General features: G+C 47.4%; 1 protein-coding gene across 1 annotated transcript in view; it reads left to right on the plus strand.

Moving 5' to 3' along the window:
* SHC3 (SHC adaptor protein 3) overlaps nucleotides 1-12,785 on the plus strand; it is a 122,350-nt gene that overhangs the window by 104,702 nt on the left and 4,863 nt on the right. Inside the window, exons 10-11 of the mRNA XM_014857729.3 lie at nucleotides 858-1,001; nucleotides 4,798-5,093. Coding sequence (XP_014713215.3) covers nucleotides 858-1,001; nucleotides 4,798-5,093 — 440 coding nt within the window. The remainder of the gene's footprint in view (nucleotides 1-857; nucleotides 1,002-4,797; nucleotides 5,094-12,785) is intronic.

The following is a 12,785-nucleotide window of genomic DNA, read 5'->3' on the forward strand; positions in this document are numbered from 1 at the left end:
AGTGAGCCAGCTTCAACACCCCACCGCCCATAGGGTGTGAAACATAACCTCGCCCCAGAGGTGTGACGGCCCAGAGGCGATCTTGAGAACATGTCTAAGTGAGTTAGAGACAGGGCTCCCGCAGAGAGAATCCAATAGTGATCTGCAGGGGACCTTGGGCCACACCCCTCACTCACCTCGGGCAACACCGCAGGGACTCCCCAGCCCAGCCTCTGCACACTTGGGCCAGTTGGGAAGCCCCGGGCAGGCACTGCCCTGGGCGGTGTAGGGGGGTTCTCAATCACAGCCCGCCCTGGGCCTCCTGTGATGAGCCGGCAGCAAGGCCGGCTCCACGGGAGGCTCAGGTCATTAAGACCGAACTTCCTAAAACAGTCAGGGCACTTGCGTTGCATTGCTGGAATGGAGGTAATTTATGAAGTGTTCACCTTCTCTTGAGAGAAAAAGAGAGAGAGCAACTAAAACAAGGCTTGCCGCTCTCCTGCTGGGGTATTGGCTCCCGGGGCCTCTGTAAAGGGCATGAGGAGACCGAGGCAGCTTCTGCCGCAGGTGCGGCCGGCTCGCTCCCGGCCTGCTCAGGTGGCCCGGAGTCTTGGGGAGGCCCCTAACCATCACGAGGGCCCTCTGTCATGGGCTGGCAGGTCCCAGTGTGACAGGAAGGACTGGAAAGTGTCCTAGCCAGAACAGAACAGTGCGTGTGATAGGATCGAAGAGGAGATTTAACAATGGGTATCTGCAAGAAGGATTTTCTCATCCATGGGCTGAAGGAGCTTCTCTATGAAACACTGGGCAGCTCAGCTGTGGATGCACCAACAGCGTTACCGTCAGAAGAGACCAGAGGGCTCCTTTTCTTGTTGCAGGGTCCTTGGATGTCTACAGCACGCCGGAAGGCAAAGGTCCCGCAGCCCCCATGGGAGAGGCCCCCGCCTACGTGAATGCCCCACCTGGCCCCACCCCGGACAGCAGCGCCGAGAGCAGCCCCAGGAAGGATCTCTTCGACATGAGTGGGTTTCTGTTCACCTCTGGTTTTCTCCTATGCTGAGGTTGCTTTTCACACTGTCTTTGATTTGAAATCTGTGCAATTATTGACTTTTCTGCTAGTGGGGTTTTGATTCAGGTGATGACTAGCTGCACTTTCCTGGGTTACGATTGGGCTTTTCAAGGCTCTGAACTTGGCCGACCTCTGCTTTGGGATTACAACCCTCTCTGCAGTCCGGGGCAAAGCAATTCCCCCTTTTGGGAACTGACTTTCCTCTTGCAGATCTGCACATGTGTTGAGACAAATGATACACATAAATAAATGCATTTATTTATTTATTTATTTAAATATTAATTGGCTATCGTGTGCCAAATACTGTATCAGGCGCTAAGGATGCCAAGATGAAGTGGCCAGGCCCCCATCTTCACAGAGCCCCCAGTCTGTTGAGCAAGACCAACACATAAGCCAGAAACTGCACCCCCCCCGCCCCGGTGTGCATGCACACACTCGTTCTCCCTCTCACTTTCTCTCTCTTTCTCACCCTATTCTTCTCCACTGAGCACAGACCTTGCGTGTATTCTACTTACTGGGGATACACAGGAAAACTAAATAGACAAAGTCCCTCTTCCCATGGAGCTTAAATAACCACTGGGGGTTACCAGGTGGGACAAGTGCTCTGATGGAAAATAAATCATGGTAGGAAGAGTGACTCGGAGCTCCTGTGGATAGCAACAGAGAGTGATGTGTATTATGAACCTTCTGCTTGTTGTATAGACTGAGAAAATCAAATCAACCATGAACTGGTTAATGAAAGTGGGAATTGTTCTTCAGGAATTTAGAAGGAGATTCCCGAGCTCAGAAAGACCTTTACATTCCAAAATTTCTTTTTCAAATTCCTTGAGAATTTTACAGGCTGAAGAGGGAGGGGGAGGAGACTAGCGTCTGATGAGTTTCTAGCATGTGCTGGGCACTTCTCGTTCCACGGGATTTTAGCAATGGTCCTGCAGGTGGACACTATTATTATTGTTATTACTGTTACTATTCTCCAGAGGAGGAAGCAGAGACTCCTAGAGCTCAGGGAGTATCCCGCTGGTCCAGCACTTGCTGTTCGTGGTGTTGCGTGCAGTGAAGACAGCGCTGAGCGCTTCGATGGTTAGGCGGCACCACGACAACCAAAGGCCAGTTCTCCTCAGCCGCTGTGGCTTCCCAGCCGCTGACTCCCATTCTGACATACAGAAATCACCGGAGCAGAAAAACTGCAAAATCTCATTCCCCCGCAGCACCTTAAAGATCATCCAATCCAATCTCTTCTTGTTAAAATAAGTGGAAGTAGCCTACGAGGTAGGAAGTGACTTTCCCAAGATGCAGCGCAAAGTGCTGGCTCTCGGAGCCTCTGTTGCAGTTGTAACGACGGCTCCCAACTGCAGTTCAGTCGCTGTGCTTGTGGTCAATATCCACTGTTTAATTTCGTCAACGTACCAGTGACTCCTGGCCCCAGAGCCTGAGGAGAATTAGATTGGGCTGGGCTTTGAGATGGGAAAACTGAAAACCAGAGCCCCCTTTTCTATTCCATTAAATTTCACCTCCTGCTCCCAAAACCAGAGAAAGGGAGACAGAAAGTCGAAAGGCCCTGGAGAGGCAAGTATCTATTGAAGAATGTGGGAAAAAAAATAAAGCCAGCACTCTGTATTGTTTATCTTAGACCACTGTAGCTAATAATGATGGTGGTAGCGATACTGACGGTAATGGTAATGGTGCTGATAGTGATGCTGATGGCAATGGTGATGATGATGGTGGTGATGTTGGTGCTGATGGTGATGGTGGCGCTTATGGTGATGATGATGATAGTGGTGGTGATGATGGTGATGATAATAATGTGGATTATTATGGTGGTGATGATAGTGATGGTGATGGTGATGACAGTGATGATGGTGGTGATGGTGATAGTGGTGACAATGTGGTGATGATGATGGCAGTGATGGTGATGGTGGTGATTGTGGTGTTGGAGATGATGTGATAGTAATGGTGGTGATGACGATTATGATGGTGATGACAGTGATGATGGTGATAATGGTGGTGATGATGGTGATGGTGACAGTGATGTGGTTGGTGGTGATGATGGTGATGGTGACAGTGATGTTGATGGTGGTGATGGTGATGGTGCAGAAACAGTATAATACAAATTTTCAACTGCTCCAGGTAATCAGGAAAAAATTAGGCTAAAAAGAGAAAATCCACAAACATAATTTTAGCCAATGATTTTAACCTCCTTTTCTCTCCAGATCTGCAAATGATTTAACAAGTGTCAAAGTGACTTAATTTTGATTTCATTTATTCACCTCACTTCCACCCATCTTCTCCTGGCATTTAACAAGCTGGCCTTATTTTACAGCATTCATTGAATATTCACAGAGTGTGACCTGTGTCCCAGGAGTAATGCTGGGCTCTGGGAATGCAGTTGTGCTCAGGAGAGAACCGTCTCTGTTCCTTGGTGTTTGCATTGTCCTAGGTTGGCAGTGTGGTCCCAAACTATCACCACAATACCTTACACTTGCCTAGCACCGTGTGCATTTCTCAGAGTGCTTCTGCACACGTCACCTCATCTGCAAGTCAAACACTGCGATTTAGTTAGTCATGCCGTGCGACTCCTTCTGCCACTGATGTTTGTTGCTGTTCGAGCTGCAGCCTTGGCATTCCCTGATGCCCTGCAGTGAGAGGCGTGCTCTGAAGGGCGTGGAGTCACACTCAACCTCAGACACTCACGCTCCACGGGGAAACGAGCACAGGTCCTTGTCTGGGGTGGGGCACACAGAAGGCACCCAATAAATGTCAGTTTTCTTCTCTTCTAAAAATTCACCTGAGGGGCCAGTCCTGGGGCCAATTGGGTAAAGTTCTGCACACTCTGCTTTGGCAGCCCGGGTTTGGAGGTTCTGATCCCAGGCGTGGACCTACTCCACTCATCAACCACGCTATGGAGGCATCATGCATACAAAGTAGACAAGACTGGCATGAATGTTAGCTGAGGACTAATCTTCCTCAAGTGAAAAAAGAAGAGAAAAGAGGACGATTGGCAATGGATGTTAGCTCAGGGCAAGTCTTCCTCACCAGAAGGAAAAAGAAAAAAGAAATTCTCCTGAGGGGCTGGCCCAGTGGCATAGTGGTTGGGTTTGCATGCTCTGCTTTGCCAGCCCAGGGTTTGCGTGTTCAGATCCCAGGCATGGACCTACACGCTGCTCACCAAGCTGCACTGTGATGGCGTCCCACATACAAAAGGGAGCAAGATTGGCACAGATGTTAGCTCAGCGACAATCTTCCTCACCACAAATAAATTTTTAAAAATTTGCCTGATACAAAGATTTTGAAATAAACATTTGATGAGTTGGGTTTAGGTTTTGCATGAAATCAAAGCCTTGCAACTTGTCTTTTCTCTGTGTACTTCCTCTGGTCTTGGCAGGTTTTCATTCAGAAGAGAACAGATTTGTTAGAGGCTGGCTGATGTTCCAGAGGAAGTGGGTGGCGTGTCATGTGCATGGCCTCTTGCGGCGTGCAAAAGTGAAGGCATTCTGAGCTGCTAGACGAAGGGTGTGCTTGGATCCGTGGCACAGGGCACTGCGCCCAGCTGTCCTGGGAGAGCAGACTCATCAGGAGAGTCATGCCAGGATCTGGGCCCTGTAGGGATGAGTCGTTGTATGAGCAGCCAGTCATTTTCTACAGTTCTTCTTTCTGATAGAAGTTGCTTTTGTGTTTCCATCTCTCAATTTATGCTGTTTATCATTTGCTCTCCTTGGGACTAACTTGTTGCTGGCAAATTTTGTTGGCAGAACCCTTTGAAGATGCTCTCAAGAACCAGCCCATGGGGCCCGTGCTGAGCAAGGCGGCCTCGGTGGAGTGCATCAGCCCCGTCTCCCCCAGGGCCCCGGATGCCAAGATGCTGGAAGAGCTGAAAGCGGAGCCTTGGTACCAAGGAGAGATGAGCAGAAAGGAGGCCGAAGGGCTGCTGAAGAGAGATGGAGACTTCCTGGTCAGGAAGAGCACCACCAACCCCGGCTCCTTTGTCCTCACCGGCATGCATGATGGCCACGCCAAGCACCTGCTGCTTGTGGACCCAGAAGGCACGGTGAGCACGGGGTGGGGGGGCTCCTGCACTCCAGCCCCCTAACCGCCTCCCCTGGGTCACCACACGGTCCCCACTGTCCTTCCTTTACCCACACGTGCCTGCTGGGGTCCTGACGGTCACTCCTCAAGGACCCCAGAGCCCCGGCATGGAGGACTCACGCTTCCAGCCCAGAGCCGGGCCACAGAGCCCACGGTCAGGGCCCTGAGTGACTTATACAGGTGGGAAGGTCACCAGGGCCCAGGCCGAAGGCCTTAATTCTCATGTCCTTTAAAATAAATAAATACAGAAACTGAGGATTTCTCTTCCAAATACATTCATAGTGGACGAGGAAGTACGGGGTTCCTGGGCTTTTAGTATTTATCTCAAATCTCTCTGAAGTTGGGTCACTGAGGTTTTCTTTCTTAGGTGATAAAATGTGAAGCGCTCAGTAAAGCCCCTTAATTAGTCTCTGGCTTTCCCACCCAGAGAACTGATGCTGCGTGATGGTGAGTTCACCGTTCGTGGCGGTATGACTGTGTCTGAGTAGTTCTGTGGGTTTGACTGAACATGCCCTCTTCCCATCAATAAATAGACTTGACTTCCCCCTGGCACCGTCCAAGAGCTGCTAAGTTTAATAAGTATAATTACATTTACATAACCCTTGAATAAATTCCGGGATTGTTGTTTAACCTCTTCACCTGGTGAAACAAAGAGGCATGTGGAGTTATCTCAATGGTGGTTAAGAACACTGCGTCTTTTGATTGATGGGTAGGATGAAGCCCAGATCTTCAGTTGGACTTGAACTCCATCTGACTGTGTGTGTCTGGGGTGGGACCAGTGTTGCATGAGGTAATTTGCTGCCTCAGCTGTCTAGGCTGAGTTGCCCGCACACTTCGGATCTCTTGACACCCATCTCTGCGCATCCTTGTCCCCTCTCCACTGGGCACCCACTCCCATGAACTTACGTAGTGTATATCCTTCCGGTCCACCTTCTTTAGTTGTGTGGATTTTTTACATATATGTACATTGGGGAAAACATGTATTTTGTGTTTGTGCATTTGAGAAATTTACGGACATACTATTGTCCCACAAATCCCATTTCATATCTTTTTTCCCCACTTGGTACCTGTGTTGAGCGCTGTCAGTGATGCTTTCTGTATCCTGAGTTCTGTTTGCTGTGCGGCCCTTTGATTGCACTTCATCAGCAGGTTCTCCCGTAAATTTTATCTTGTGATCTTTCCCCATTGATCTTCTTATGGGGCTTTCTTGCTGAGTTTTTCGGCCTTCGAATTTCCATACGTGCTCTCCCACCTTTTCATCTATTGGATAATTTTGTCTGTGACGTTCTTCATCGAACCAAGTCTCTTTGGGATGTACCTGAATCCATCAGTTTTCCCCTTTATGGTTTATGCCTTTGAGTTTTCAAAGATTCCCTCACCTACAAATCACAGACATACTGAATTCTTCTATATTTTCTCCTGTTAGCATTATAGCTTTGTCTTTCACATGTAGGTTTCAGTTCCAACTGAAAGATGATGATATAAGGCAGGGACCCAACATTTTTTAAATCTCCATATAGTCAGCCACTTTTTCTGTCACCGTTTACGAAATACTTTGTCTTTTCTCTGTGGCGCTGATGCCATGGTTTTACATACCAGGTCCCCTGGACCGTGGGTCTGTTTCGGACTCTCAGTTCTGTTCTGTTGATCTGACGGTTTATTCCTGGTACGAGTCCCACACCGTTGACTCCTTACAGCTTTGAAACGTCCTAATACCTGGTGTGTGACTCCTTCCTCTGATTCTCCTTGTTATAAGTTCTCTTAGCTGTTTTCAGACCTTTATTCTTTGTTCTGACTTTAGATTCAGTTCATCAAGTCACCAAAAGCACATGGTGGGTTTAATAGAACTTGCATTGGATTTACGGTTAACGGGGGTGGAGAGCTGACATTTCAATACTAAATCGTCACATCCATGAACATGGCATAAGTCACCACTCACTTGGTTTTGAGCTGTCCTTTGTTAGAATTTGAAAATTCTCTCCAGAAGGTTCCTGTGTTTCCTCTGCTGGGTTACTTCCTAGAGTGTCTGGTTTTAGTTCTCTTGTAAGTGGCCTGTTATTTCTGGTTACTTTTTCTCAACAGTTATTGCTGCAGGGAGAGGAATGTGGGGTGATCAAGTGCCTAGAAATTTTCCTGATTGTGGTGGTTTTCATGGAGGGGCGGCCGGGTCAGACACAGGCAGTCTTGCGTCCTGCCTTCCCATCCCGTCCTGGCAGTCCTCGCCGTACTGCCCCGACCAGGGCGCCCTGGAGCACTGGCCAGGAGAGGGCGCACTTGTCTGTTCCCAACCTGAAAGGGACTGAAGTTGTTCCATTAAGAACGATGTACCCTTTTAGCAGACTGTCCTTATCAGCCTAAAGGACTTCATTCATTCATTCATTCATTCATTCGTTTACTCAACAAATGTGTACCACATGACTCCTAAATCCTGGCACCTGTGATGTCTGTGAACCAGTCAAAAGGGCAATCTCTGCTCTAGTGGAATTCGTACATTTTAATTACCAAATTACTTTCATCCTGTATGCATACTGAACTTTATCGAGTGCTTCTTCAGCATCTTTTGAGATAATTCTGTGACTTCTTTTTCTTAAGTCCGTTAATGTGGGGAATTACACAGGCAGAATTTCACTGTTGTGTCCTGGCATAAACCCTGCTTGGTCTTGACACAGAAATCCTGAAACACGTTGTTGGGTTTGGGTGCCTAACATTTTCTTTAGGGTTTTTTCAGTCACCGTTTGTAAGTGGAATTCGTCCTTACTGTTGTTGCTGCCATCGCTTGTGGGCGCTCATCTGGTCTGGGCATCAGGATTATGGGGTCGTACTCACCTCTTACAACGAGCTGGGCTTTCTCCAAATCACAGGCGCCTCCCCTCAAACACAACCCCCCAGAGACCTTCTATTTTTTTACTCTGATTTATTTTTACCCCAAAGCACTTATCACAAACTAGCACCTGTTTATTTGCTAATTTGTTTCCTAATTGCTTCTCCCAGACTATAACTTCATGGGGGGAGCAGTCTTTTTCAGTGCAGGACCCCCAGCACCTGGACAGGGCCCGACACACAGTCAGTATTCAAGGAGCATCGACACGTGAGCGCATAGAGCAACCTGGGCTTTCTCCGGTTGGGAGCTGAGAGCCCGGGAAGGCAGCTGAGGCGACACGGGTTCCGCGCTGCTGGCAGATACAGAATCACAAAGGAGGTTTTTTAAACAGAACCGTGCAGAGTTCTTGTACTTGCAGAGACTGTCTATTAATTTGGTTGTTGTGATCCAGAAGAAAATAGGAGAGAAAAGAGCCACACAATTCTATGAAAATGTAAATATTCTGGTTGAAAATTTTAGGTATTTTTAAAAAATGAAAAGTTAAAATTTACCTAAATTATACCATCCTACAGACGAAAAATGATGAATTTTTTGTTCATTCAGTCCTTTTAGACAAAAGCGGGGTGATTAAGAAAAGATTTGGAGCACTAATAATATATCACACATGCATGAGCCGGGATGAAGAGACTGGGGAAGACGAGGACGGAATGGAGCTGTGCTCACATCGGGGGGCCAGGGGTCCGAGCAGGCCAGACGCCTGCTGTGCTGTCCAGACAGCTTTCATTCTGGAGGAGAAACTTGTAGGATGGTTGAGAAAACTTCTAAGTCACCCCTCTACTGACTGTTCTTTTTGGGGGCTTTTTGCTGGATCTGATTATCTAGTTTAATTGATCCTGTGGAGGATAGCTTTAGCTGAAAAAGAAAATGGAAATGAAACACTTAATTAAAAATGTAATGTTGCCTCCTTGCTGTGAGGACACCAAAATAGACGATGAACACATTCTCTTCAATATTTATTCATCTGATTTTCATGGTAATTGGTTGGTCCCTGAGTATAACAGAGGAAACTTGGCAGAACAGATCACTCAGGGAAACAAGGATGCAAAACAGTTCTGTGTCTAAATTTACTTCCGAGTAGACCCACCTATGTGCCTTCCCACGGTGCACCCATCAATCAGGACCAGCGGCCTGGGTGGCCGAGACCTGGGGGACAGGGAGACGTGGCAGGGCTCTGGGCACCGGGGGAGCGTTGGAGACGCTGGCCCTGAAGTGGCAGCTGGAAAGGGCTGGGGCGGGGTGGTGGAGCAGCCTTGGAGATGGCGTCTGGAACACTTTTTTTTGTCTTTTCAACATCTTCAGAACCATTTAGTCAGCCCTCTGCATTTAAAATTATCCCCTGAGTCATGGATTGTTGATTCATTCTTTCAGCCTTGAAGGGCCAGCAGAGGGAGGTGGGCCCTGTGCATGTGAAGAAGCCGCTGCCACCCCGTGGCGGGGGTCCCAGTGGCTTCACTCAGGTGGTCTCGGGTTGTGGCACATTGGGGAGCACAGCAGGCGCTTTGCATTCATAAAATCACAAAACAGTGACAACCGTCCAGCACCCCGCTCTTACTAGGTTTTTATTTTATTCCGAGAGTAATTAAGAAAACAGCAAGTCCCCAATCCCTCTGCTAAATAAGCCTTGTTGTTATTTTAAGATTCCCTTCATATTAGTCAGTCTAGGGCTATGCTGCCGCAACAAAGAAAATGTGAATTCTGGTGAAATGTGGTTTGACCCACAGAGCTTCAGTGGCTACTCACACGAGCCCATGTGCACCGGGCGGCCCCCCAGGCCCCCTGGTCTGTGGTCGGGTGACTCCGGGATCCAGGGGCTTTGAAATTCCATGAATACCCTGTCGCCAATCAAACTTTCAGTCTATTAATTTATCTGTTTTGGTCGGTGTGGAGTCACCATTCCTATTTCACTCAGTGGCTTCTAACTGGTTACTGTATTTATTCTGCACTCCTTCAAGCTGCTTCTGTGTCCTTGTGACACATTGTCACTATCCTTTCAGCATCTTCCTCCTTCTGATACAAAACACTATAACAGGGTTCTCTCCCCCCCGGCCCCCCCCCGCCACGGTGCTGCCATCTGCCCCTTCCCGAGGGAGCCCTGGCTGGTTCATTTTCATGGCAAGATCAGGATCTGGGCACTACTTGTGCCCATTGCTCGTGGGGAGTTGCACTGCCAGGTCCTCTCCGTGGACACACGTGCAAGTACATTTATTTCTCTATTTCTATATCTATCGGTATAGATTAGAAACATGAGCTCACGACAGTTCTTCCGCTGCCTCTCTGATACCACGGGGTTCATTTGCTTTTGTCCTTTTCCACATTCATAACCCTCTTCTCCAACAATAGAAACCTGACTCCCGCCATCCTTCGTATTTCTACCTGTTTGAGGAACTCCTCCCCTGTATGTAAGGCATCCGCCACTGCGGCCGCTGCGCCCCCTGTCCTCACCCGGCCAGGGCTCCGACTTCTCTGTCCAGCCACTCCCGCCACTGTCTACTCCTCGCCCCATTCCTGCTCTGACCCCACGCCCCTCTGCCCTCTCACATACATGCCCTCCCCTGCTCGGCTCTGACTTCCATGCTGGGCTGCCCACCTTCTCCCTGGCAGGGACCCCTCTGATGCCTGGGCCAGCTGTCCGGCCTGTGGGCCCTCGCCTCGCTCTGCCTGCCCTGCAGGCTCCCGTCGGGGGCCACTGTGGCTACTAGCCCTGCCCCCCACAGCACAGACATCGAGGCTGCCTGGCTTTTGGACTGGTTGTTCGTTTGGGAAGGAAAGGAAGGGGAGGGAGGAGCTTTCCAAAGTATTTTATAGCATTTCCCAGGCCTGCTGCGTTTCTCCTGTAAGTACTTTAGCATGCATCCCTACCAATAAGGACATTAAAAACATCAACATGACATCATTGTTATATCCAATAAAATTTAAAATAACCACTTAACATACTCAAATTTTCCTGATTATCTCAAAGATGTTTTTCTTACGGTACATTTGCTGGAATTAGCCTCCATCACGGCCCGTGTGGTGCATCCTGCCTGTTGCACTGCAGCTCCCCATCGGCCCCCACACCACCGACTTGTCTGAGCACCTAGATCCAGTCTGTAGACTATCTCACACCAGGATTTGGGTCCTTGCTTCCTTGTGGCACTGTTAACCTTGCTCCCTGTCCTCTGGATTTTCTTTGAACTGGTGGACAGAGATTTTTAAAACGGCTTTATTGGGATGTAATTTACATATACACCCATTTAAAGTGTACAATTCACTGGTTTTAGTATATTCACGGATATGTGCATCCATCACCACAGCCAATTCTGGAACATTTTCTTCACCTAAAAAAGAAATGCCATAACATTTAGCTACCACCCCCTTCTCCTCCCCCCCCCCCCCCCCAGTCCTTAGAAACAACACTCCTATTTTCTCTCTATATAGATTTTTCCATTCTAGACTTTCAGGAATAGAATCATATAATATGTAAACTTTTGTGACAAATTTCTTTCCCTTAGCATAATGTTTTCAAAGTTTATCCATGTAGTAGTGTGCGTCAGGCTGCCACTCCCTTTTATGACTGAATAATAATCCATTGATGGATATACCCCACTTTATTTATGGTTAGTCTGTTAGTGACATTTGGCCATCATGAATGATGCTGCTGTAGACATCACGTCCAAGTTTCTGTATGGACATATGTTTGCATTTCCCTTGGATATATACCTAGGAGTGGAATCGCTGGGTCATATGATAACCCTATAATTAATCACTTGTAAAACTGCCAGACAGTTTTCCAAAGCAGCTGTGCCATTTCATGTTCCGACCAGCAGTGTAGGAGGGTTCTGATCTCTCTACATCTTTACCAACAATTGTTACTATCGACTTTGATTCCAGCCGTCCTAGTGGGTGTGAAGTGGTGTATCACTGTGGTTTTGATTTGCATTTTCCCTGATGACTAATGATGTCGAGCATCTTTTCATGGGCTTAGTGGCCATTGATATATCTTCTTAGAAGAAATGTCAATTCAGATCATTTACCCATTCTTTTTTCTTTCTTTTCTTTTTTTTTTCTTTTCACTTTTTTTTACTGTGGCAAAATACCCATAGCATAAAATTTACCATCTTAACCATTGGTAAGTGTACAGTTCAGCGGCATTAAATACATTCACATTGTTGTACAACCAACATCACCATCCACCTCCAGAACTATTTTCATCTTGCAAAATTGAAATTCTGTACCAATTAAACACTAACACCCCATTCACCTCTCCTCCCAACCCCTGGCACCCACCAGTCTACTTCTGTCTCTATGGTTTTGACTACTGTAGGTGTCTCATATAAGGGCAATCACGCAGTATTCGTACTTTTGTGACTGGCTTATTTCACTTAGCCTAATGTCCTCAGGGTTCATCCATGTTGCAGTATGTATCAGAATTTCCTTCCTTTTTACAGCTGAGTAATATTCCATTGTATGTATAGACCACATTTATTTATCCATCCATCTGCAATGGATACTTAGGTTGCTTCCATCACTCGACTATTGTGAATACCGCTGCTATGAACATGGGTGTACAACTGTCTCTTTCAGACCCTGCTTTTGGGGTCCAGAAGTGGAATTGCTGGATCATATGGTAATTCTATCTTTAACTTTTTGAGAAATCGTCATACTGTTTTCCACAGTGGCTGTACCATTTTACATTCCCACCAATAGTACATAAAGGTTCCAATTTCTCTACATCCTTGCCAATATTTGTTGTTCTCTGTTTTTTCTTTTTTAAAAATACTAGCCATCCGAATA

Source organism: Equus asinus, chromosome 23, assembly GCF_041296235.1.
Source record: "Equus asinus isolate D_3611 breed Donkey chromosome 23, EquAss-T2T_v2, whole genome shotgun sequence".
Classification (NCBI taxonomy): Eukaryota; Metazoa; Chordata; class Mammalia; order Perissodactyla; family Equidae; genus Equus; species Equus asinus.